This window comes from Carassius auratus, unplaced genomic scaffold (genome assembly GCF_003368295.1).
Source record: "Carassius auratus strain Wakin unplaced genomic scaffold, ASM336829v1 scaf_tig00214714_1_2670353, whole genome shotgun sequence".
NCBI classification, from domain to species: domain Eukaryota; kingdom Metazoa; phylum Chordata; class Actinopteri; order Cypriniformes; family Cyprinidae; genus Carassius; species Carassius auratus.
In genome coordinates, this window is record NW_020527778.1 from 1,667,547 (window position 1) to 1,693,275 (window position 25,729).

A 25,729-nucleotide genomic window follows, 5' to 3' on the forward strand; every position below is an offset into this window, starting at 1 on the left:
TTCTTCATTCTTTTTTTTCCTTATCGTTTTTGGAGTGAAAAATGACCTTGACTTGTTTTCATGTGATGCAGCCACAAATGCTTTATAATGCATCAAAAAGATATTTTTTTAAGGAAAAGTTTGGCACTACTGAATGGAAGCCATTCAAGCTGAAAGTCTCTGTGGTTGCTTCTTCATGTCTGAACTATTTTGAGATTTTGAGGCTTCCTTCATTAATCTTCATGTTGTTGTTTCTCAGAGCCTTGACTGTAGAACGTTCCCTGACATTAAGCTACTGCTCCTTCTTGTAAACCAGCTCAGATATTCTGCTGGGAACAGACAGTGATCCAACTGGAACCAGAAAACTCGTAATTCTCCATTCTGCAACTCCATAATACTGGAGCACCTGGATCCAGAAACCCTCCCTCTCTGCGCTGTCACAGGTTGGTACGTTCCCCCCAGAACCCTCCTTGTTTTGAGGAGTTGGTATGATCCAGCCTGACAGAACCAGATCTCGAGGGGGGTACAGCATGTTTGGACATTTAAACGAAACCAGTTGCTTTGTTAGGGACCTTCTTGTGGTTTGTTATTTACTCCTTCCTCCTTCAAGATCTTTCTCCCACATGTTGAAGTTGTCTTTTCGCCTGGTGTTGAGATATAAAACTCACATTTTGTTACAAAGTGTTCTGTTCTTCTCCTTATTATATTATTTTAACTCATGCAAAGTGAAGCCATCTGTCTGAAGCGTTTCATTCTTTAAATGATCCACAAATATCGACCATCTTCTTAACATTAATAGTTTTTGAGAGTTATTTCATTGCTTTTACAAAAAGTAAGGTTTATCTGCAGTAATATTAATAGAATGGATTTACAGTGGCGGTTTGTAGAAAACAGGCTAAAACAACGGCTATACAGAAAACTGAGTTAGTGGTCAAAATTTCAAAAAAAAAAAAAAAAAAAAAACACAAATATCAAAAATTATTTCTCTAAATGTATTGAGTAAATAAACATTCTGTCTACTCTTTGGTCTTTGATTGACCAACGGCAGATGGGAAATTCATTTTAAAGCATTATTTACAATTATTATATTATATATTTAAAAAAAAATTTAATTTGAATAAAATAACTTGTACAAAATTCTGTTGTGGTATACTGATGGCATACTTGATCTACCAACAGACCTCTCAGTGGATAAAGAACATTTCAATATTTTTAGAGAACTACATTGTATAAATGTTAATATTTGTTTACATTTCATTTGCTCTCATCTGTGCATTTTCACATGATTTCCATGATACCTTTCATAAATAATTAGATTAAATATAATCAATTTTAATTGTAATTATTTGAATAATGATTAGTAATAAGTAAATATTTTTCATTATTTTGTCATGAAAACAATGTCACAAATCTTAATGGTCCTAAAAAGATGCATTATTTTCCTTATCAGGAATACAAAAAAAATCCCCTTTTCCCCCCCTTTTTTTTGTGGTGAAAAATGACCTGCACATTCAGCCATGAATGCTTTCTAATGTCTTACAGATGGTCTGTTTTATGGAAACATTCGAAACTACTGAATGAAAGTGATTCAAGCTGAAATCCCTGTGGATGACCCAGGGCATGAAGCGATAAATCTAGATTCTATCATGTAGTATTTTGTCATCTGCACTGAGGTTTCTTGCAGACATTATGTTTAGATAGTTCCCCAGTGGTTTTCAAACTGGTCCTGCAAGCACCCCTAGCACTTCACATGTTGTATGCCTCCCTGTATGCGACACACCCGCTTCAGCTCTTGCAGTCTCTACTAATGAGCTGATGAGCTGAATCAGGTGTGATAGATAAGAGAGACGCAGAAAATGTTGCTTGCAGGACCGGTTTGAAAACCACTGATAGAAATGTCATTTTTGACACCCCATGTTAGACTTTGAATCTCTGTGGCAGTTTCACCCTGAAGATAAGACATATCATCTGACTCAAAATTGTCACAAGCACAAATTGTCTTCTGCAGTGGTCAGCAACTTCTGGCTGCGTGCCGGAGGATCTTCCAGAGTGCAGAGGTTCACGCAGGGGTCTTATCACGCTTTCTGTTATATAACACAGATGTGTGTGTGTGTGCTGCGTTACTTCTTTTACAGTGTTATTTGTCAGAAAATGTCCATGCAAGTTCTCAGATGAAGTCTGAACAAACAAAGTCATAGATTATGTGTCATTTCATAACTCATTTCACAGTAGTGGGTCAAATCAGACGGGTAAAAATGATGAGCTGTGATGAGCTAACAATAAGGAGTAAAAATAGCAGTAATGGGCTTAATCATAACCAGTAAACTGAAACTAGTAAACAAATGATTAAAGATGACATCCTTAAAAGTTAATCTATGGTTTCATGAAGAAGCTTTAACATTCATGGAACCCTTGATCGCACAGAAAGGTTCCAAAAATGGTTCTTTTAAAAACTGTTGACTGAAAGGTGAACTAAAAAAAAGAAAATCCCTTTTGGAAGCTTAATTTTTAAGAGCCTAACTTTTTTAGTTAAACAATACATAGTTTATTCTGTGATCAACAAGCAAAGTGATTAGATTCAAGTGTGTCAATGAAATGATTTGAGTTGTAGCAGTGGATGAAAGCACAGACTTCTCCTGGCTTGAGAACAACAGTCAGACCAAAGTTCTTATAAACCAGGTCTAAGTCCATACTGGGGAACTTTAAAGACCAGAAACTATCCTAAGTGAACATCAACCTGCAGCGTCTGTGATAAGAATGGGCTGACGGATTAACATTGGTCCTAGAGAACTAGAAGGCTTCAGACATTATTTAAAGCAGCGTCACAGCTGCAAATTCTAACTTGTGTCATCTTGTAAAGTCCCAAATGCTTTCTTTATTAAGAAGCAAATCAGAAAATTGAGTTTTCTCAAAGTACATTATAGGGGACGTGTTTGTGGCAGTTTATTTTGTTCCCAAAGCCACAGAAACAGACTTAAAGGCATAGTTCACCCAGAAATGAAAATTGCTTGGAGACTTACTCATCCTCAGGCCATTCAAGATGTAGATGAGTTTGTTTCTTCATCAGATTTGCAGAAATGTAGGATTACATCACTCGGTGGTAGAGCATTGCGTTAGCTGTGCAAAAGTATGCACTGTAAGTCGCTTTGGATAAAATCCTCTGCTAAATACTTAAATGTAAATGTAACCAATGTATCCTCTGCAGTGAATGGGTGCCATCAGAATGAGAGTCCAAACAGCTGATAAAAACACCACAAGCACACAGCTCCAGACCATCAATTAACGTTTTGTGAAGTGAAAAGCTATGAGTTTATAAGAATTACTTGTGGATTTTTGGGATGTTTTTATCAGCTGTTTGGACTCTCATTCTGACGGCACCCATTCACTGCAGAGGATCCTTTTTTGGTGTTTCTTTCAGATAGTACACTGTTGCTTCTCAGCTTCATACATTGACACTCCTATAAGTCAAACTGTAGATCATGACACTAGCAGTACCTAGATTAAGGCTTTAATTCAAATTCATAAAAAAATGTATGCCTTAAAAGCCAATGCTAGTCCTTTGAATAAAAGCATCTGACAAATAAAATGGCGCTGTCCTGGAATGCTTAATGCATGTGTTGCTTGTTCAGTTGTTGACCCATATGTGTTCAGAGTTAAAGGGATAGTTCACTTTCAGTTGCTGGTCCCCATTGACTTCCATTATATATATATATATATATATATATATATATATATATATATATATATATATATATATATATATATATATATATATATATAAACACTGCAAATCAATGGGGACCAGCAACTGGAGGTGAACTATCCCTTTAATGTGTAAAACGCCTCCTTTATGTGTTTAATCACAACCCACCACATGGCTAAACTGTTTTCACATTCCTGTGTAAGAGCTAAAGCTAAAGTGATGACTCATGGTGCCTTTTGAGTCCTCGCACTGAAAATGACTCAACAAACATACGCACGTGTGTTGATGTGCTTTTTTTTATGGAAGGATTGGTCTGTTTAGTATGTGGAGCAGTGATGGATGTTCATCAAGGTGGGGTGCTTTCAGCTGCTGGATGTGGAAACGTTCATTCCCACGGGGGACAAAAACATGCTAATCATATGTAAAAGAAATAATAATGAAATAAAACAGATAATAATTTGCATGAATTTAGATTAAGTTAGATTTTTATTATTGTTACAATAAAATGTCCAGTTTTCCTTCTTTCTTTTTTTAAATAGAATATATTTAATGCAATACAGTAAACATTTTCATAATAGAGATATACTTTACAGTTTAAATAATTAGCATAATTAGCATCAGCTCTTGTCTAGATATAGAAAAATCATGTGCCATTTTTAGCATAAATTAAGCATAAATGAAATGTAAAATAGCATAAATTAAGCATAAATTAAATGCAGTACAGCAGACACTTATATGATATATAAATAATGTACAATTTAAATAATTTGCTTTAATTTCAATTATATCAGCTTTTGACTAGTGTTATATAAAAATCATGTCCAGTTTTTTTTAAATAACATATATATACATACTTTGCCATTTAAATAATAAAGTACTTTTTTTCGCACCTAATGATATTTTGCCTATTATCATATATTTAAAATCATAATAGTAAGTTTGATCCATGTATATATATATATATATATTTGGGCTGATATATGACTTGGAAGTCTTCGTGACATTCTTCTAATTCTTGAAAACAGTATCTACATCTCACATGACTTTAAAATGATTATCATAAACACTTTAGAAAGTGAAGCTAGCATGATTTTATCTCTTGTGCAGAAACGAAAAAAAAAAAGATTTCATGTAGTGTTTATCTTTATTCTGTTTTATTTCCTGGAAATGTCAGCGAAAGTGGAGGGTCATATATTATGGAACAGATTTAAAAAGATACCTCTCATATGTTATCAGAAATGAGTTTCACTCGCAGAACCTGAATAAAGTTATGAAGTTTGGGACGGTTTGGGACTACTGAGTAAATGATGTATGAAAGGGAAAGTTTAGATGAAAAAAAAAATCTAATCTTAAGTGTTAAAATATTACAAATTTACTGAATACTAAGCCATTTTTATAATGCATTTAGTTGATGTAGCTCTCACCATGTAAAAGAAGACTTTAACATTATTTTGTCTAATGCTGTCAAGCGAAAATGGTTTAAGATGCTCGATTAGATGAGGTCAGACTGTTGATTTCCTGAGGCCTTAGTCTAAATGATTTCCAGGGTTGTCTGTGAGTTAACAAAAAATATTCATGTTTCATACAGTATTTTTCCCATATCCCTGTGACATCGTATGAATCATAATATGATATTAATGCATTCTTAATGCATTCATGGGCATGTGTTTCAGTTGCAGCAAAAGACCATTAAATATTTTTTGAACTCGACAAGATGTACTGAGGTTTGTCCACATTATCAGCAGAAGTCACACTGTTTGGAGGAGTTTGACCTCCACTGACTAGCACACTTATCTGCTGATTTTATGGTTTAAAAAGAATAATTAATCAACACTGGTCTTGCCTTATTTCCAAATGTATATAAATAAACAAAAAATGTATAGAATGCTAGAATAATTCTAGCAATGATCATTCATGAGCCTGTAGTATGAGAGCATTTTGAAACTGAACCATCAACTAATAATATTAGTATAAAAGATGCTCATGTGATGTCCAGGATCAGCTGAGTGATTACATTATGGTGGTGTTGAAGTTTAATTATTTGTACAATAACTGATTTTTGCTCTCCATGACAGCTGAACACCTACGTTTACTTTAAATAAAAGTTTAATGGCACCAAATAACTGATTAAGTCATTTTCATTAAAGATCAACCAGTACAACGATTTTTAAGTGTCTAATAACCAGTGTGCAAAATGCATTTTACATAGTTTTATTTCTAATTTGAATCCAGTGACAAGTTCACAACAATTAGATTAATCTGACATTTACAAAAAATATATAGGCTATATATTTTTTTAAGTTTAAAAATCTCTGTTTACAATCCCATTGAGCTGACTGACAGCTTCACCTTTCAACAGACCACGCCCCCTCAGATCCGCCCCCCTGCACACATGCGCGTTCACATAGATATTTTTGAAAATTCACGTCGTTTTATTATACATTTATACACACTGTACAATTTCAAACATGCTCTTGCATTGAATACGACGTTTTGGGTAATTAGAAAACAAGTACCATAAAAACATATGAAGTTTTTTCTGTAATAATTTAGAATACAAAAATAAGCACGACACCATGCGGTGCTAAAGTCCATCATCCAATGTGTAACTTAATGCACGTCTGCTACAGAAGAACATAGTAATTCAAGTTCACTGAGGTATGTTTTTGGCAAGGTTTTTGGGGAGCGCTCTCTCTCTCACACACGCGCTTTCTTTCCCCGAAGCGCGTCACCGACTGTCAACAGCCGCGCGCGCAGCAGTCCCAAAAGAAGGTTCGGGCATGTGTTTGAAGAAGTTTCTGATGCTGCTGAGCTCTCGTGTCAGCTGATCGATGGTTTTGTGCAGGCGCTCGTTGTCGGCGCTCAGCTCGATCATCTTCTGCTGCATCTCCAGGTTGCGCTGCTTCGCCTTGTCCCTGCTTTTACGCACGGCGATGTTGTTCCTTTCGCGCCGCTGCCGATACTCGGGACTGTGCCTGTCGACTGACTTTTTTCCCCTTTCCTTTCCCAGCCTCCTCCGGGTGTGGGGTTCTGGCTCAGGTGAGGTGGGAGGTGTCGGCTGACCCGTGTGCATGAGGCTCACGGACGTCTGCGCGCACGTCTCGATCTGAGATGGTAAGGACGAGGACACATCACTGTCGCTCCAGTCCGCCTCTGCCTCTGCCTCTGCCTCTTTCTTGATCGGTGCGCAAAACGCGCCCTTGCCAAAGCCCCCATCCTGGGTCTGCAGCCTCTCCGAGCTCTTTTGCGCAAAAGCGCCTGCCAGGTAAAAGTCAGGCTTTTCATGCTTCACCGTGTTGTTGAACAAGTCTGCAAAGAGCTCATCGTTGCAGATCTCCAAAGGAACCGTGGACATGGACTCGATGTATGCGCTGAAGTCGATGGCGCTCTCATCATCGTAGATGGCAGGCGCGTTGCTGAGCTCCATCATGCTGTTGCTGCTGCTGTTATTGTTGTTGTTGTCCTCGGACGTGCAATGCTCTCCCTCGGGTTTGGCATCCCCTGGCATGACCTTATTATCATAGAAGTTGGCAGGCTCCATTGCCCAGCTCATGTTGCATGGTGGCGTTACGCACTGCGAGTCCAGGTTGTACATGTCAGACATGGACACAGCGAAACTCAAACTCGATCAGCAGATGCTTTCCTTGTCCCAGTCCACAAAAGGCGTAATTTTTATTTTTTTTTCACGCGCAATCACACGCTGTCTCGCGCACCTAGCGCGTATCTCCAAAAGTCTGGCTGTCTCGCGCACAGGTGTTAAAGTCCTCGTAGCTCTCTATCGAAACTCTGCCGTCCGCCTGAATAAGTACGAGCGCACGGCTTGCGTCACGGCATCAACGCCCCCTTCCAGGAGCCAGTGAGTGTCCAGCGTCAGTCACATGTTCCGCCCGTGCTCTTATTTGAGGAGACTCGGGTGTGCGTGAACGCCTACACAAACTTGTAAGAACAGTCTGTCAGAACTTCATGTTGTAGGACATGAGGACAAGTTTGAATGCGTACGCGAGTGTACTGTACATTCATGCATACACAAATAAAATTAATTTAAATGGACAGAATGAATGTTTGGTTAGTTTTTATTTATTATTATTACTATTATGGATTTTCGTTCGGATTTATAATATTAATAATTTAAATTATTTTATTATACTTATTATGAATATTTTGTTATTTATTATTATTATTATTATGACCTCAAGCTGAATGCGTATGCATGTGTAGAAAGAAGGATCAGTGAGAGAAAATTAATGCGCCATTACCACCCTTCCTGAATAAAAAAAATAATGTAATAAATTAAAAATATTTTTTGTTTACTATTTTAGTTATTACTGTTGTTTTTGTTGTTGTTGTCGTTCATATTTGTTATTATTATTATTATACTTCATTTTTTTGGACATGAGGGCATGTTTGAATGCAAAGAAAGAAGGATCGTCGAGAGACAATTAATATAAATAAATACGAATAAAATATTTTTGGTTCATTATTATTATTATTGTTGTCATTATTGCTATTATTATAATGTTGTTGTTTTTGTTGTTAAGTGTGTTTATTGTATACTTGGAAATATACACACATTTAAATTCATTTATTTTTCCACATCCATGTATTTGAGAAGCACACTGAACGTACAAATTCAGTACAAAAATAATATAAATTGAAACGACATTAAAGCATTAAAGCAAGCAAAATTTAGGTTATTTGTTGTTAGTTATATTTAATTTGTAAAAATCATTTTGCTGTTATATAAGCAACACAATAAAATGTTTTATTCCCCTGCCTTAGACTTGTATTAATAAATAATTTTCCTTAGTGAGGCCAAAAAGTCATTCATAATTTTGTGAGGATGCTACAGTTGTTTTTCTATATGTAGGCATATTAATCTTGTCCACGTGGACATCTAGTGGATGTTAGAGGAATGACCTCTGTTTATTCTGTGTTGATGTTCTTTCCCGCGAAAACTTTGGACGATACCAAAAAGTTCATGCCATTCGTTTATATCACCCGCCCTATAATTGCCAACCTGCCATTAAAAGCGTTTGAAAAAGATTTGATTGTAATTTTAAACATAAGTAATCGAAAAGAATTGCGTAATCTAAGAAATAACGATTTTTTTTTATGATTTAAACACACATTTCGATCACTTCCCCCCTCTCGACTGATAGTGAGGAGCGTATTGTTGGTTGGTCAAAATTTCCCCGCGAAATTTACGTCACAGACAGTTTCGCGCCACCGTCCACATTAGAAGGGAAACAGTGCGCAAGGTAAGTGTTGTATTTCTGTATAAAAGCAACGTGTTTGAAAGTAGACGTATTCACGATAACCTAAAAAGAAAGGTATCGGTCAATTGGACGTTGGCATAGTGTGAGCTTATATTTAAAAAAAAAAAAAAAAAAGTTATTCTGGTTAAAATACGAAGTTATGTCGTTGTTGTGGGTGATGCAGCGTGCTACTAGTTGACTCTTCATGATACTTTACATCCTTCATGCTTTCGTTTCATCCTTTCTCAATGTCCTTACAAAATAAACGTGCTGCGTAGTTTAAATATTAAGTTTTTATACGTGGACAGATATTATATTCTCTGGGCATCTCATGCAAGCATTAAACTTGTTTTCAGAGTCAAAATGTGTCTTCTTGTTGATTTTATTTATTTATCCACGACGTGTTTAGCAAGACATTTGGGTGAGTGTTTTGTGATGCATTGCCATTTTTCAGTGTTTCAATGAAGACAGCTATTTATTTTACTCTTGGGGAAAATAAAAAATTAGGTGTGCTGTCATATCTTTTATAACAGGTAACAATAACTTAAATCATAGGTTAGTATGTCACAAGTCATTTATAATATAGCAGTTATAGTGTTTGTAAAGCATTTATAGTTATAACAGGTTATAAGAACTTAAGTCATAATCAATTACAAATGTTAAAGGATTTTCAGTTTCATACATGCTTAAGTAGTCTGTGTATGAAACATAAACATGCAACTATTTGAGTTTACATGAACTAAATTTAATGTTAGTACAACTTAAAAACTAAGTTACTTAATGTTAAAAAATGTAACAATATAACTATAAATCTAATAAATGTTATTCATTTTGGTTCCAGCTGATTAATTTTGAGATTTAATTTTATAGTTTTGAGTCGAGATGTCTTCACCAGCGTCCCAGAGCCGTAAGAGAGACCCTCCGACCCGTGAGTTACATACATTAAATCTGAATGCATACACATACCGGCATGCATGTAGTGTGTGACAGCTTTGTCTTTGACAGTAGTTGCATGTGAAGGGTTTGTGTGTGTTTGCAGCTGCGAGTGAGGACCCTCTCTCTCCTCCGTCGCAGCGGTCGAGAGCTCATGACACATCCACAGAGCTTCAGCCCATGCCCACATCTCCAGCCATGGACGTGTCGCTGTTCTCCAGCCCTATGGCCCCTCGCTCTGGTACAGCTTGTATTCAGCGTTTCACTTGCATTGAATTGAATTGAGCTGATTTAAGCAGGTCGGGAATTCATCAAGATTTGTTTTCTCCAGTCGTGCAGAGCGAGGTCGATGTGAGTTCTCCGCTGATGTACGGCACTCCCAGCTCCAGGGTGGAAGGAACGCCCCGCAGCGGCATACGCGGGACCCCGGCACGTCAGCGGGCCGACCTGGGATCTGTCCGGAAAGCTCCACAGGTCGACATGCATTCAGAGCCAGTGAGTGAAAGTTGTTGTTATTTGCAGTTTCATAAAAAAGGTTAAGGTTAATCTTTTGATTTATGACTTGCTGGTTGTGTTTTTAATTAGCCGTTTATTAGAATTAACACATCATAAATATTTATGGTTACTTGTATAATTCATATTTTATTTGGAGTTTGTTCATGTGCATCAGGCATGTGATCACATAAGGACAAAAAAAGAGGAAAAACCTTCTTCCTAATATTACAGTATAATAAATGTAATAATAATAATTATATATATAAATATGAATTAAAATATAAAACGTTTTTAAAGTAATATTACTATTGTGCTGGATAATAAATAATGAAGACACAAAATATCAAAATCCACATTATCCATATCCATAAGTCTAGACTATTTTAGCTAAAACTTAACTTGATAACTTAAACTGAAGTAAAATGTATTAGAAATGTTGCATTCAAAACTATTTGAAATAAGTTTGTTGAAATGAAAAATACTAACTGAAATAAAAAATGTATTACAAATATTTAGTAATATAAAAAAAGACAAAACGCAGAAAAGAATGACTACAAATAAAAAAAAAAAAAAAGGAATTTAAAAGCATTTAAAAATATAAATTATTAGCAAAGTCACTCTAAAATGTAACATAAAAATGTAAAGTGACTTAAAATATAACATTAAAATTATCACTGAAAATATGAAAATAAAAGTTATTTCATAATAAAATTAAATAAATAATAGTATATAAATAATTTTAAAATAACACTGATCCATAGAAATTAAAAAAGGACATCTCTGATCATTGCATGTGTTTATTTATTTGGATCTGTGCATCTCTCGTCATTCTCAGCCGTCTGGAGATGCTGTGGCCGGCAGCGAGCAGGGTGCAGGACAGAGACTGGTGATCTGGGGGACTGATGTCAACGTGGGAACCTGCAAGGAGAAGTTTCAGGTGTGTGTCACTACAGCCATGCACAGCTGACTGGCATAAAGCTAATCTTCCATGGAAAAAAAATCATCTTTGGTTGAGAATCTGTGTTGTTGTTTTTTTTTTTTGCAGCGTTTCCTTCAGCAGTTCACAGACCCCAACTCCAGAGAGGAGGAGAACGCTGGGCTGGATCTGAACGAGCCTCTTTATATACAGAAACTGGATGAGGTGAGGAGTGCAGGACTGATTAGAAAGGCATAAACGATGATTGTTCATGTTAAATGATGCAAAATCTTTAATATCCAGTTCTTGTGTTCTAATATGGCTGTTTTGTGTTTCAGATCAGTGTTGTTGGAGAGCCGGTATTGAATGTGAACTGCAGTCATATTCAGACATTTGATGCTGATCTCTACCGTCAGCTGATCTGTTATCCACAGGTAATGATATTAATAATAAACAATAAGCATTAAAAATTCCTTCCCAGAAAGGTATGGGATCAGGATTTAATACTTTTATTCAGCAAAAACACATTAAATGTATAATAAAGTAAAAATGTAAAGACATTTATAATGTAGCAATGTTGTTTAGAATGTTCTATTCTAATAAATGTAAAGGTGAGCAGCAAATCTGCATATTAAAATTATTTCTGAAGGATCATGTGACACTGACGACTGGAGTAAAGATGCTGAAAATTCAGCTTTGCTTCACAAGAATAAATTAAATTTTAAAATATACTCACATAGAAAACAGATCTTTTAAATTGGAATAATATTTCACAATTTTTTTTAATTAAATAAATGCAGCTTGCACTATATTTTTACTGTTTTATTTTATTTTTTTATGTAAAATCATTTTCTAACTGTTTTTAAATGTTTTAATCATTTTAAAAGTTTTAAAATTGCTTGTTTTATTTTTGTTATTATTTTTCTTCATGATTATTTTACTTACTTTTATGTAAAGCACTTTGAATTACCATTGTGTATGAAATGTGCTATATAAATAAACTTGCCTTGCCTTGCAGCTTTGGTGAGCTTTCTCTTTCAGCAGTATTAATAAACTTTTGTATTGTCACATGTATTGACCTGTTACTGAGCTCTTTGACTCTCATCCTCTCAGGAAGTCATCCCTACTTTCGATATGGCCGTCAATGAGCTCTTCTTCGATCGTTTCCCAGACTCCGTGTTGGAGCATCAGATTCAAGTGCGTCCTTACAGCGCCCTGAAAACCAGAAACATGCGTGCGCTCAACCCTGAAGGTAAGTGAAGCAGTGCTTAATGATCACACACAGTTTATTGATAAATGTCTGCAGCCGTCACATGATCTGATCGTCTCTCATCTCCTTTCAGACATTGACCAGCTCATCACTATCAGTGGGATGGTGATCCGCACCTCTCAGCTGATCCCGGAGATGCAGGAGGCGTTCTTCCGCTGTCAGGTGTGTGCGTTTAACACGCGTGTGGAGGTGGACCGCGGCCGCATCGCTGAACCTGCCGTCTGCCGCAACTGCAACACCACCCACAGCATGGCGCTGGTGCATAACCGCTCCGCCTTCTCTGACAAACAAATGGTGAGTTCACTTAGAATCTTTTGGGATATTTAACTTGGTTAGGAAAGGTTGTTATTCTTGGATGCATTTGTTTACTAGTCCTTAAGACCCTTACAGAAATTGAGGCGCATGATTATTATTATTTCAATATCTTTTGTGGTGACAGATAAAACTGCAGGAATCTCCGGAAGACATGCCTGCGGGTCAGACGCCACACACCACAATCGTCTATGCACACAATGACCTGGTTGACAAAGTGCAACCTGGAGACAGAATAAACATCACCGGTACGACCTGCTGTCATTGAAGCTTTGTTCTGTGGTTCTGTAGAGTACCTGATGCTATTTGAACCCTACACTTTCTTCGATCTGAACAAGGCATTGTATTGTAGCTGAACCGCTAAACTTTCAGACCCATTACATTAGGAAACTCTTCTGTAGAAAAACTGATAAGAACAGTTTATTACATCAAGTCAAAAAAATGTAAAAAATGAAAGTTCAGATTTCCAAACATGTGTTTTTTTTGTAATAATAAATTATAAAATATTTTAACCTCTTCATAAAAAAAGTAATTTTATATATATATGAAATTCTTTAATTTTTACGTTTATTTTCATAATATATTATATTGTGTATGCTGTCATGTATACATGATATTGTTATTTTTAATAATATATAATGTATAATATTTAATCATTTATGATCATTGTTCATAGAATAGTATATAACATATATTAATGTTAGCATAAAAATTAAGTATATTGTGTTACATGATATTCTATAATTTATTAATATTAATAACGTTAGTAGTTTTTGGTGTTTGTTTGTCTATAATTGTGTTATAATTCTTTATTTAAATTAAATTTATGCATTTAGCAGATGCTTTTGTCCAAAGCAACTTAAAGTGCATTCAGGCTATCAATTTTTACCTATCATGTGTTCAATAATTTAATAATATTGTGTTTAATAATTTTCAAATCTAAATATTTTAGCACAAGTGCTAGGGTTTGAGAACAGAATTTGAAATCCAACTTTTCAAAAGGTTTGATGTTAATTGAAGTATTGTATTTTAAGATAAGTGGTATTGTGAAAAAACTAAGCAGCATGTCTGTTGTTCTCATCAGGCATTTACAGAGCCGCCCCCATGCGTCTGAACCCACGACAGAGCCAGGTGAAGTCCGTGTACAAGACCCACATCGACGCCATCCACTTCCGGAAGACGGATGAGAAGCGTCTTCATGGACTGGACGAGGACGGCGAGCAGAAACTCTTCACTAAAGAACGGGTCGCAGCGCTGAAAGAGCTAGCGGCCAAACCGGACGTCTACGAACGTCTGTCGTCTGCGCTGGCGCCCAGCATCTATGAACACGAGGACATCAAGAAAGTGAGTTTCAGTCGGTGCTGCTTAAGACGTTTTTTGATTTACCTCATGTTATTCAAATGTTTCTCAGGATGTGGGTTCATAGTAGGCATTTTTTCCAGGGCATCCTGTTGCAGTTGTTTGGTGGGACCCGTAAGGACTTCACTCAGACGGGCCGTGGAAACTTCCGTGCAGAGGTCAACATCCTGCTTTGTGGCGATCCGGGCACCAGTAAATCCCAGCTGCTGCAGTACGTGTATAACCTGGTTCCTCGCGGTCAGTACACATCGGGGAAAGGATCCAGCGCTGTGGGTCTCACAGCGTACGTGATGAAGGACCCGGAAACACGTCAGCTGGTTCTGCAGACAGGAGCGCTCGTGCTCAGCGACAACGGCATCTGCTGCATCGACGAGTTCGATAAGATGAGCGACAGCACGCGGTCTGTGCTGCATGAGGTCATGGAGCAGCAAACGCTCTCGATTGCTAAGGTGAGGGCGATGCGTGAGCCATCATTTTCACGAGTGAATGGTTTTGTCAGGACAGGTCATGAATGCAGTGTTTGTGTGTCCCAGGCTGGGATCATCTGCCAGCTCAATGCTCGGACCTCCGTCCTCGCCGCAGCCAATCCAGTGGAGTCTCAGTGGAATCCCAAGAAGACGACTATAGAAAACATCCAGCTGCCTCACACACTTCTGTCCAGGTAAGAACACAACACGACACAGTATTTACATAAAACATATTTAACATCCATAACGTGATGCATTTCTGAGAGAATGCAAGAAGGTTTTATCTGTCAGGATTGCAGTTGATTGTGAAGAGTGAGTTGCAACATTTATAATTTTCATTTAGTTCAACTCGACTTAAAATAAAAAAAAATAAAAAAACTTTAAAAAAAAAGTGTAATGACAAACATGCCATAAAATTACTAAAACCTTAAAATTAAATGAAAGTGAAACAAAATTAAAACATTCAAATTTTACATTTATATAAAACTCTCTCTCTCTCTCTCTCTCTCTATATATATATATATATATATATATATATATATATAATATATAATATATAATATATAATACCTATAAAACTGATTGAAAGCAGATGTGCTGCTTAATATAGAGGGGTAAAAATAATTCAGGACTCTTTAATAAAAGTTCGAATCCATCATTGCTAAATAAAAGTAAAAGTTATCGACCACAAACTTCACTGACCCCAGACTTTTGAATGGGACTGAATTTATTAGTGTTATTTTTGCTTGAAAAGTCTTCTCAGAAGTGGATAAAATGTACTTTATAAACTGTTAAGTTGATGTACACAGTAACACTAGAGACAGTTATTACAGTAAATGGGGTAAATGTAGCCTTTAATGATCTCAAACGGTTTTAAAGCTTAAAATCCAAATGCTAAAATACTTTACATTTTCACTTTTGTAATTTTTTTTCTTTTCTTTTTTTTTTTACCCCACCTGAGCATTTCTCTTTTCTTTAATGAAACACAGCTGAAAACTCTCTGGTTCTTAGGTTTGATTTGATCTTCCTGATGCTGGACCCTCAGGACGAGGCGTATGACCGGCGTCTGGCGCATCACCTCGTGTCTCTGTATTATCAGAGTGAAGAGCAGATCGAAGAGGAACATCTGGACATGGCCATGCTGAAAGACTATATAGCTTTCGCACGTACATCTGTGCATCCCAGGCTCAGTGAAGAAGCTAGTCAGGCTCTTATAGAGGCAAGTAAACAATATAGATCAATGCTACTGAGTGACATGACTTGTCTTAAAGAGACTTTGGTAATTCTTAATGTCAACATTATCAAATTAATTGTCATTTTGACATTGCAGGCCTATGTAGACATGCGTAAGATCGGCAGTGGCAGAGGGATGGTGTCTGCGTACCCCCGTCAGCTGGAGTCTCTCATCAGACTTGCTGAAGCTCACGCTAAAGTGCGTTTCTCAAGCAAAGTCGAGTCCATTGATGTGGAGGAAGCCAAGAGACTGCACAGAGAGGCCCTAAAACAGTCGGCAACTGACCCCAGGACAGGATTCGTGGATATCTCCATCCTCACCACAGGTAGGGCTTAGAGATTAGGTCATAATAAACCGTTAGTACTGGCCAGGTCAAGTCACATGGGCTCATTTAACTTTAAGTTATTGAGAGCTATAATAATGAATAATAGTCTAATGATGTAAAATGTTTTTTGTTAATTTTTAATTTTGAAAATTACTCCATAATCAAATGATTTATTAGTAATTTAGGGTTATTCCTCAAAATATTAATAAAAAAATTAAATGTTTAATAAATAAAATAAATGGATAACTTAATTACATGATTATTAAATGATATACCATTATTAAATTATGTAATATAAAAATAATTATTATTATTATGTAGATTTATTTAATATTGGCTAGTTTTCATTTTGAAAATTGTTTCGTAATAAATATTATTTTAAAATTATGAAAATATTTTAAATTGGTAAAATAGTAATAATAAATTGGTAACGTAATTATATAAAGTACTATTATTTATTATTTGTTACACTTCTTTTTGAAATTTTTCGTAATCGCTGCTCTTCCTCAATTTACTTTCACTAATTATCCTTAACTAGTGAACAGCTTACATTGGTTGTAATTCTGTACTGATATAAATGCTTTATAAAAGAAAAAATAATATATAAAAATCATGTTTAAAAATAATTTAAATTAATAAAATGGTAATCAATGTAATTAAATATTTATTTTTATAATAAGTTATCTTCATTTTCAGTGCTCTTCCTCAACTTATCCCTTTATTATGCCTTAACTAGTAGCTGTGGATGTTGTTGAGTCTGATGATTGTTTCTGGACAGGGATGAGTGCTACAGCACGCAAGCGCAAGGAGGAAGTGGCTCAGGCCCTGAAGAAACTCATCCAATCAAAGGGCAAAACACCAGCTATGAAGTACCAGCAGCTGTTTGATGATCTCCGTGGCCAGTCAGAAGCGGTATGCTTTTTTTTTAATTCTTATTCTTATTTTAATAGTACTAAGAAAGCATAGATACTCCAGCTATATATCGATAAGAAATGATGTGAACCGTTTCTTCCTCTCATTTCAGGCCATCACAAAGGACATGTTTGACGAGGCCCTCAGAGCACTTGCTGATGAAGATTATCTGACCGTCACCGGAAAGACCGTTCGACTTCTGTGAACACTCGACTGCTGCTTCCTCTTTGTTACTTGCTTCATCCTATTCTCTGTTTCTATAGAGCAATTATTGTTAATAATGATATGTGTGGACAATTTCTGGTTGCAATAAATGAGTTTTGTTGTACAAAAGAAGACTTTGGTGGTTTATAGCTGTTATTTACATAATCAAGTATGGAAAGCATATATTCACTGATCCGAATCAGTCACATGGTGCTGGTTGAAACCTAAAAAATAATCACTTAAACATTTGCAATAACAGTGCAAAACCAAGCAAGTCAAATAAATAGAAAAAAAAAACACTCAATGACAGTGTATTATCACACAGCAACTACATTTTTGAGTTGTTTTTATAAATGGAGTATTTACACAATGGAAATAAAATTATGGAATAGGAGAGGGAATTATATAATTGTGTAATTTTAGGAATTTAAACAGATTAAGTAAAAAGAATACTTAAACTACTTAGTCTGTTACTTAAAAAGAAATATATATATATATTAGAGAGGGCTAAGACTGAAAAGTGAAACGGGACAAAGATAAAATTACCAATTAACTATATTTCTAACTCGGTCAAAAAAAAATACAACACCATCAGGGTGAACTAGTGAAACGATTGAACTGAATTCAAATGTACTTTTGAATGTAAATTTATTTTTTACCTCGAGCGTAATAAATTACATATTTAGAATTTTGCGGTGGAGCCACGCCCCTTTCTCTACAGACGTTAGTCACATGACGCGACGACGTCACGCTTTCGTACGCTTTTGGATTTGGACAGGAGAAGATGGCAGCCTCCTCAGGTTTGTCTCACAAACTCTTCAGTCCTCTGCGGCCGTGCTTTAACAATAGACGCCCCAAGCCCGTGCCTCAAGACCCTATATAGATTATCTGAGAGGTTTCCCGTGATCATACGCCTTGACTAATTTGACTTAACAGATCTGTGTACGGTTTAAACAGTGTGTGTGTTAGCATCGAGCTAACGGCCCCACTCAGACATTTACTTTAAAAATAACATCGTATTTATTTGTATGTATCAGCTAGTAAATATTACAGAAACAAATCAGATATAATTATGCTCTTACATAGTAGTAAGGTGTAGATGTAATGCTGAATATTGTAGTTGGGCGGGTGTTTCGGTGCTGAGGCGAGGCGGAGCATTGACGCGCGCGCTGCTGCTGGATCCGTCCAGAGTCATGATAAACGGGCCTTTAACTGCTGTTTATCTGTTATAATAGCACCTGATCAGGTTATTACTTCCTCACGGAGTCATATAAACCTTTTAAAGATAACACATCTTTGGAGAAGATTGCGTTGTGATTTTGTAAAAATAGATTTATAGGTGCAGAACAACACTCGTTCAAGTAACGTATAAAGGCATTTAAAAAAAGAATAACGTTACATGAGGTTTAGAGTTAATGATTATGTTTATTTATTATACACTCACGGAGAGCTTTTAAATCCGTTAAACTTATGAAATTTTGAGAACTGTATTATGATTATTTAATATGGTCTGTAGCTTCATATTTCACCAGTGTAAGATCGTGTATGTTCAGATCAAATCACATTTAGAGTTTCTATGTAAACAACAGCATTGTATCTTTAAATATGTTAAAACTCACAGATCATGAGATTAGATCCTTACATTTGCACAGGCTAATTTGGGAATTTGCATATCTAGATATACATATATGTAAATGAAATGTAGGACTGCGTGTGTTTGCATATGTATCTTAAATGTTTGCATGAGGTCAGATGCATCATCAGAAATGTATTGAGCTGTTCAGGCTCGTGCATGTCGCGATCGTCTTGAGATTGTGAGGAAGTGATAAACCCTGATAGAGCAACATGGGTGTCATTTCCTGAATCATTCAGCCTTTCCTTTAGAGCCTCACCTGAAGTTGCAAGTCTTGTCCCTCCACTTTTTCAGCGGTATGAAAACACTGGGTGATACTCTGTTGAAATACACAGATTACTAATGTTTCACAATTGATACCGCACAGATTTTGTGTTTTAATCTTATAGGTTTCATCCACTTAAATGTTCCTGCCCTACAGTATCATTTTTCTCTTGGTTGAGTATTTAAATGAAATTGCACCTTAAATGAGAGGTTTTTCACATTCACAAATGAGAAGCTGAAATTGTTTAAATTAAGCATTAACATTTTTTTTTTTAGCTGTGCTCTGTTCTTAAATATGTCATATTTAATAATGAGAATTCGTTGATCAAATGGTGAGGGAACCCTGAATGAAATTGAACAAACTTTTTTTTTTTTTTTTTTTTTTTTTGCATACATTTAAGAATAAATGATCATAAGTAAAGGAAAAGTGTGTATTTTAGGTTTCCCAATTCATTCAAAATCAACTTTTATTCCTTTTGCTTTTCACTTATGTAGTCTTGAGGTGTCTATGAAGTCACTCGATTCATATGAACACATAAAAACAGCATGTATAAAAATCATACAAGAGTTAGGACAAATCATTATACTTCATCGAAAACATGTCAAATATGAACTAATCAGCTGCAAACAAAGGTTTACAGAGACACTGGTTATAATTGTTCATGAATTGATTCTTGCAGGAGTTAAAGTCCCTCGTAATTTTCGTTTGTTGGAAGAGCTTGAGGAAGGACAGAAGGGTGTCGGTGATGGGACGGTGAGCTGGGGTCTGGAGGATGACGAGGATATGACTCTCACACGGTGGACAGGCATGATCATCGGACCTGCACGAGTATGTTTGCGGTTTAATCATGTTTAATGTAATCCAGGCTGACACATGACCGCAAGATAAAGATGCATGCTATGAAAGCAGTGCTGCAGCAGAAACATACTTCAGTTATTTATGTATTTGTTCCAATTGGCAGCCAATTCTGAATTGGACGGGGAATATGGAGCTCTCAGAAGTCTTCAGGATAAATTGTGAATTTGTTTCATTTGCTTAATGGGTAAACTGAAACCTACCAGGTCATATTTCACTCCAAAAATTATTGATATTATATTTTGCATAAAGATAATAAAGCCTATTTTTATGACCGTTTGCAATGGCACAATTGTACTGACAGTTAAGCACTTTCATTCTAAATGTAATTTACGCAGTTTGTAATAAAACAAAATTAATTGTGTCCAGGTTTTTTTTTTTAGTTTTTAGTTTTTTTTTTTTAACTGCAGTAAATTTTAGGCATAAAAATATCCTGAATTGGTATGACAAATAATCTTAAAGGACCTAAAATTTCCTTAATTTTTTACAAATGTAATTCATAAAATGTATTATTTTGAATTCAGGGTGAAATATGACCAATTATTTGTGAGATTCTCCCTAATAAATGTGCTGTTCTAGAGGTGATGTAAGATAATTGTATTTTTTTGTTTTTTATTTATTTTTTTATTTTTTTTCAGGGTGCTTTTAACTACCAAACAGAAGTAGTTAAGTTTTCTTTTGCATCCAAAATACCCGGCTAGCCGGAAATTGCAGGATAATTGTGTAGAGATAATATTATTGAATTCCTTTCTGTTATTCCTTTTCTGTTCATCATTTAAAGTTAAAAGTTACAAGGTTTCTGCGGGTCTTAAAAAGTCTTAATTCACCCTTCTTTAAATTAAGGCCTTAAAAAGGTCTTAAACTGATGCAAAAAGTCTTAAATTCAAAGCATTTAATGTGCATGCACTGCAATAGAAATGTCTAAATATCCTTGATATTCACAATACTTTTACTTGAGATAAAAATTAATGTTTTCTGAGAAATTGAACAAAATGAAATGAGTTTATGCTTAAAACATGAACAAATATCCGTCAAAAGAGCGTAAAAAAAATGCAAACTTTTTTTTTTCTTTCAGGTTGTGTGTGTCTGTTCTCTTTGATGAATTGATGTGTTCGTTATCCTCTCACTTTCATGTTCCACTCGGCATTTCGGCAGTAACCTTTGACTTTTCCCTCATTTCTCAGACTAATTATGAAAACAGGATATACAGCCTGAAAGTGGAGTGCGGACCTAAATATCCCGAAGTACCTCCGACTGTTAGATTTGTAACGAAAATTAGCATGAATGGAATAAATAATTCCAATGGGATGGTAAGTTGAATCATTTATGAATGAGTATTTTGATTGTTGTTTTATCAAGGTATTGTCTGTTGTGTTAGAGAGCATTTATCAGCAAACTGTTAGAAATGTGTGACATTGCAGTTTTTCAAAGCGATGCAGAACAGAGGCCCTCGAGTCCCATCAGTACTGCAGAGGAGGGACGTTTTTCACTGTGCCTAAGCAGAACCAATAATGAACCTCAAACACATCTAATGAGTCTCAGCTGGAACCAGAATAGAAACGGAGCCAGAGTAAATGAATCGCTTTATTACACCACAGAGGCTTTTCTTATATTGAATTCTCATTTGTGTCCGTTTTTCTTAATGGCTGGCAGAAGTAGTCTGTTGGATATAGAATCAAAACCTTTGTGCTGTTTGAAATATATTGGTTTAAGAATAACTACATTTTTGCAAGCTAATTTGTTGAAACAAGTAGGAGGAAATATGATAAGCTGTGCTTTAAATTCAAGATAAGATTAAATTGAATACATGTAGAAAAGTAAAGGGAAAACATATATATATATAGACTTCTTAAAAATTAGGGCCGGGACTTTAACGCGTTAATTGAGATTAATTAATTACACAAAAAATAACGCGTTAACTAAGATGAATTAATTACAGAAAAACAATTCCCGCATTTTTAATAACGTATTTTTGCACCGCGGAACGTTTCTCACTGGATGAGTTTCGGCAGACCGATTATACTGAAGCACCAACTAGCGTTCGCATATCACCGCAGCAGCACATCGAGCTTCAAGTATCACCTAAACGCAAAACATATAGCAGCTAGCGTGGAGTTTACACTTTATGTTGAACTATGTATTATTTTGTTGGTGCAACAGTTTATGTTGAACTCTTTATTGTTTTGGCCAAGGTTATTTAGAGTTGGACTTAGTATGTTATGGCCTCTGAAGCAACAGAGAGATGTTTTCTAATAGTCAGTTTTCTAATTTATTAGATTAATTTTTTTAATCGAGTCCCGGCCCTATTAAAAATATATAGCACTGACAGACACTGATCTTTCCCCATGCTCAGACTGAAGTTCTGTGCACAATAAAGAATTCAGTTTCTTGTTTTTGGTCTGTAGATTAAATAACACATCTTACCTTAAACTACAGTAATGATTATAAAGCACAAGTGTCTGCCACATCTGGAAATTGAGCTCTATTTGGTACATTTTTATATAGCAGTCATACTGATACCACAGGACATTTTTGTGATACGTTTTTGCTGCTACAGTGATATTATTTGCACCCACTTTAATTGACTTCTCTAGTTCAAGCTTTTACTGTTATTGTGCTTTTTAACTAGTTGGCATGTTTCATTTAAAAAGGCAATCTCATTGACGTGTTCAAGCTTTATGTTTAGCCGGCATTTGTGGCATAATTTGATAAGCACAGAAAGTAGTTTTCACTCATCCCTCAGTTTTTATGCAAAACTTTTAAAAGTGGGACTGGTTTTCATGCCAGATGAGCTTTTAAATATGCGTTACCAATATAATAATGATTATCTACCAACAAGTATAATGATTAAGTCTTGTAGCTATACTTTTAATCCTCATGTTGTGATTGATTTGCATTTTTGTTTTCCAGAAAATGCTAATGTTATTGCATTGGACTATAATTTATATAGGGCATAACAACTTCCCTCAAATGTTTTAAAAAATGTTTATGCTGTTTTGTGACCCCTCACCCCCTCGAAATCCAAGATTTGATGATAATATAGCATAAGAGATATACTATTAGTTTTTTATAAGTCACTTTTCAACAGGGAAACACCAAGTTTTATTTAATTACAAAACAGCACATGGGTTAAAACTATGTATTTTAATGTCTACTGTATTTTTATTTATTCCTCTTTCATTTTAATTACTGAGGAATGAATCGAATTGATTCCACAAATGCTGTTGACCGAGTTTAGCTTGTATACCCCCCCCCCCAAAAAAAAAATCTTTATTAAATCCTGTATATTCTTTAATTTTGTGATATCAGTGCAATGCAAATGCACTCTTGCAGTGTTTAATGACGTGTGCGGCTGTAACTGAAATCATGTTACTCACTTCCACATGTCCCCTTCCTTTCTTTCTGTCTCTTCTTTTGTTTCAGGTGGATTCACGTAGCATACCAATTCTAGCAAAATGGCAAAACTCCTATAGCATTAAAGTCGTTCTTCAAGAGCTAAGGCGTCTTATGATGTCCAAAGAGAATATGAAGCTTCCTCAACCACCGGAAGGACAGACATACAGCAATTAATTGTAAATGATTGTTATGACCCTCTGTCTTAAACCTCTTAGAAATGTCTTGTAAACCATCAGAAAAAGAAGAAACAAATATGATTCACTCCACACACAAACGGTCTCCTCTGCGGGGGCACGATTGGACATTTCTATTAGTTTAGCTTGAGAAACAAAGCAAAACGCCTTTATTGTGTGGCACCATGTTCAATTCTGTTTTAAAGTTACGAGTGCACAAACCTCTTCTCTTCCAGTAAGATTTACATCGACCATGAGCTTTATGATGATGAACTGAATCCAGTCAGCATAGACGCAGAAAGAAGGCATGCTAGGTGAGGTTTATATACAGATCTGTTCATTTTAAGTTAAAGTAAGGGGACACCAAAAAAATAACAAAAAAACATAGGATGCATATACAACGGCATGCTTATTCAAAAAAGAGAGAAACATAAAAAGCAGCTTTTTGTGTGTGTGTGTGTGTGTATCTGAACCCCACACTGACAATAACGTTAAGGGTCCTAAAAGTGTGCCTGTAGTCTGCTAGTATCGCTAAAGGGGATGGAGCCGTGCTGAACTTCTCTTCTGTTTCGTTTTTAGTTTTTAATGTCTGTATTTGACACAATCGCAGTGTGTTTCAACGCCTTCTGTTCTGAAATCAAACCGTGCACAAGGATCTGTCGGGTGCATTAAAATATGACTCTCCAACCTGCTGTCACACTCTGTATACGAGTCAATCACACGCGGCAGAAAAATACGCTGAGATGTTACTGTACGAATAAAACCGCAAACCCTTGCCATTCAGGGACGGGATTCAGAGAGTGGCCGATTTGCGGTTTTGCATCATTAGAATGACACAGCCTTATTTTCACAGTGATAAGATTCATTTCCTACATCAGTCCTACCAGTAAACGCTCACATTGATCTCATGTCACTGCTGTGTAACTCAACACAAGTGTGTGTTGTTGTGATCCCTAACATTTAAACCGCTCATTACATAAGTTTATCTAAAGCGTTTGAAGATTTTACACACTTCGTAAGGTGACGTACTGTGAAAATCAGTTCAGAAGTGAGTTTGAGGTAGGAATCACTGTTTTGTGTCAATGGTAAGGGTTTGCTGTATACTTGCCCTTGCTTTACCACAGTGCTTTATGACTCCACCTGTAACTGCGACAGCATGCTGTTATGTAGCTCTTATCATACCACCAACTAGTACTTCAGAAATGATTACATTAGAACCACTGTTATAATCCTTAGGTACTCGAACGAGGAGAATCATTCAATTCAGTTGTAATTCCAGTGAATGGTGGGGGTTTGTTGTGCTGTTCTTCATTTATGCTTATGATCTTTTTATTGAAGTCTTCATTAGCGAAAACGAATAGGCAGTTATTGTGCAAATTAATATATGTAGTGGCAGTTTTCTTACGGTCTCGACATTTTCAGAGCCACAGATGAATCACCCTGTAATGCACCTAAGAAATATTTTTATTTTCTCCTCCCTGTTCAGTTTTTTTTTTTAAGACATATTATCAAGTTAAGTTGAATTTGTGACACCGGGACTATGTTCAGAATAATAAAACAAACATTGTGGAACACACTCGTTTCTTACTCTGGTTATTTTTTACAAGGTTGCTCGTAGTATTTATGGAATTAATATTAAAAAATAAATTGTCATCTTGAAGACTTCTTGTGTCATTTGGGCAGTGCCTTCAGAAGTGTTGCTTTATACCTTATCTGCCCCTACTAGTATGTAATTTTAAGGAACTCCTCTCATTTATATATATATGTATGCTCTAATATGGTGCATAGAGACACTTTTTTATGATCTAATCATAAATTTAAGTCCTAAAGTCTGTAAGTTTCTGGTTGAGTATTGCTCAATATTTAATTAGGAATTGCATCACATTACATAAGTCCTGCTGTCTCGTCCTTGTGGTTTAAGGCCTTTGGTCCATCACCGGACATGACAGAAGAAAGACCTCTCTGTCAGTGAAAATATTGTGTCTCATCCATTTTATATTCCCTGTCCATTAAATATTGATTTTGTTTCCACTAAAGGGGTCT

General features: G+C 35.8%; 3 protein-coding genes and 1 long non-coding RNA gene across 6 annotated transcripts in view; 3 read left to right on the forward strand and 1 right to left on the reverse strand.

The window, feature by feature from the left end:
* LOC113092838 (uncharacterized) overlaps positions 1-919 on the forward strand; it is a 34,441-nt gene extending 33,522 nt beyond the window's left edge. For 2 of the 3 annotated variants that reach the window (XR_003287627.1, XR_003287628.1), the window contains exon 7: positions 239-919. This is a non-coding gene — a long non-coding RNA (uncharacterized LOC113092838). The remainder of the gene's footprint in view (positions 1-238) is intronic. The other variant, XR_003287629.1, reaches the window with a different exon arrangement.
* A 4,958-nt stretch (positions 920-5,877) lies between these two features.
* cebpd (CCAAT enhancer binding protein delta) lies at positions 5,878-7,474 on the reverse strand. The gene has a single exon (XM_026258604.1). It carries the CDS (start codon positions 7,284-7,286, stop codon positions 6,411-6,413), a length of 876 nt encoding a protein of 291 aa, XP_026114389.1. The 5' UTR covers positions 7,287-7,474; the 3' UTR covers positions 5,878-6,410.
* A 1,381-nt stretch (positions 7,475-8,855) lies between these two features.
* On the forward strand, positions 8,856-17,496 carry LOC113092828 (DNA replication licensing factor mcm4-A-like). The gene is made up of 17 exons (XM_026258589.1): positions 8,856-8,940; positions 9,808-9,865; positions 9,977-10,111; positions 10,202-10,365; positions 11,201-11,302; positions 11,411-11,506; positions 11,620-11,715; positions 12,395-12,533; positions 12,625-12,845; positions 12,991-13,111; positions 13,948-14,207; positions 14,306-14,671; positions 14,756-14,883; positions 15,701-15,908; positions 16,020-16,248; positions 17,027-17,160; positions 17,273-17,496. The coding sequence occupies exons 2-17, from the start codon at positions 9,820-9,822 to the stop codon at positions 17,363-17,365; spliced, it is 2,538 nt and encodes an 845-aa protein (XP_026114374.1). The 5' UTR covers positions 8,856-8,940; positions 9,808-9,819; the 3' UTR covers positions 17,366-17,496.
* Positions 17,497-18,090: 594 nt separating this feature from the next.
* Positions 18,091-25,262, forward strand: LOC113092837 (ubiquitin-conjugating enzyme E2 variant 2). Its single transcript, XM_026258606.1, has 4 exons — positions 18,091-18,164; positions 19,942-20,090; positions 21,302-21,427; positions 23,541-25,262. The coding sequence occupies exons 1-4, from the start codon at positions 18,149-18,151 to the stop codon at positions 23,685-23,687; spliced, it is 438 nt and encodes a 145-aa protein (XP_026114391.1). The 5' UTR covers positions 18,091-18,148; the 3' UTR covers positions 23,688-25,262.
* The last annotated feature ends 467 nt before the right edge of the window (positions 25,263-25,729 follow it).

Bases quoted from the DNA above. Each gene is read 5' to 3' on its own strand.
- cebpd (XM_026258604.1), bottom strand. From the start codon at position 7,286: ATGTCTGACATGTACAACCTGGACTCGCAGTGCGTAACGCCACCATGC.
- LOC113092828 (XM_026258589.1), top strand. From the start codon at position 9,820: ATGTCTTCACCAGCGTCCCAGAGCCGTAAGAGAGACCCTCCGACCC. The intron at 11,716-12,394 runs GTAATGATATTA...TCATCCTCTCAG, and splicing joins AGCTGATCTGTTATCCACAG to GAAGTCATCCCTACTTTCGA. The intron at 17,161-17,272 runs GTATGCTTTTTT...CTCTCATTTCAG, and splicing joins TCCGTGGCCAGTCAGAAGCG to GCCATCACAAAGGACATGTT.
- LOC113092837 (XM_026258606.1), top strand. The intron at 20,091-21,301 runs GTATGTTTGCGG...CTCATTTCTCAG, and splicing joins TGATCATCGGACCTGCACGA to ACTAATTATGAAAACAGGAT. The intron at 21,428-23,540 runs GTAAGTTGAATC...CTTTTGTTTCAG, and splicing joins TAAATAATTCCAATGGGATG to GTGGATTCACGTAGCATACC.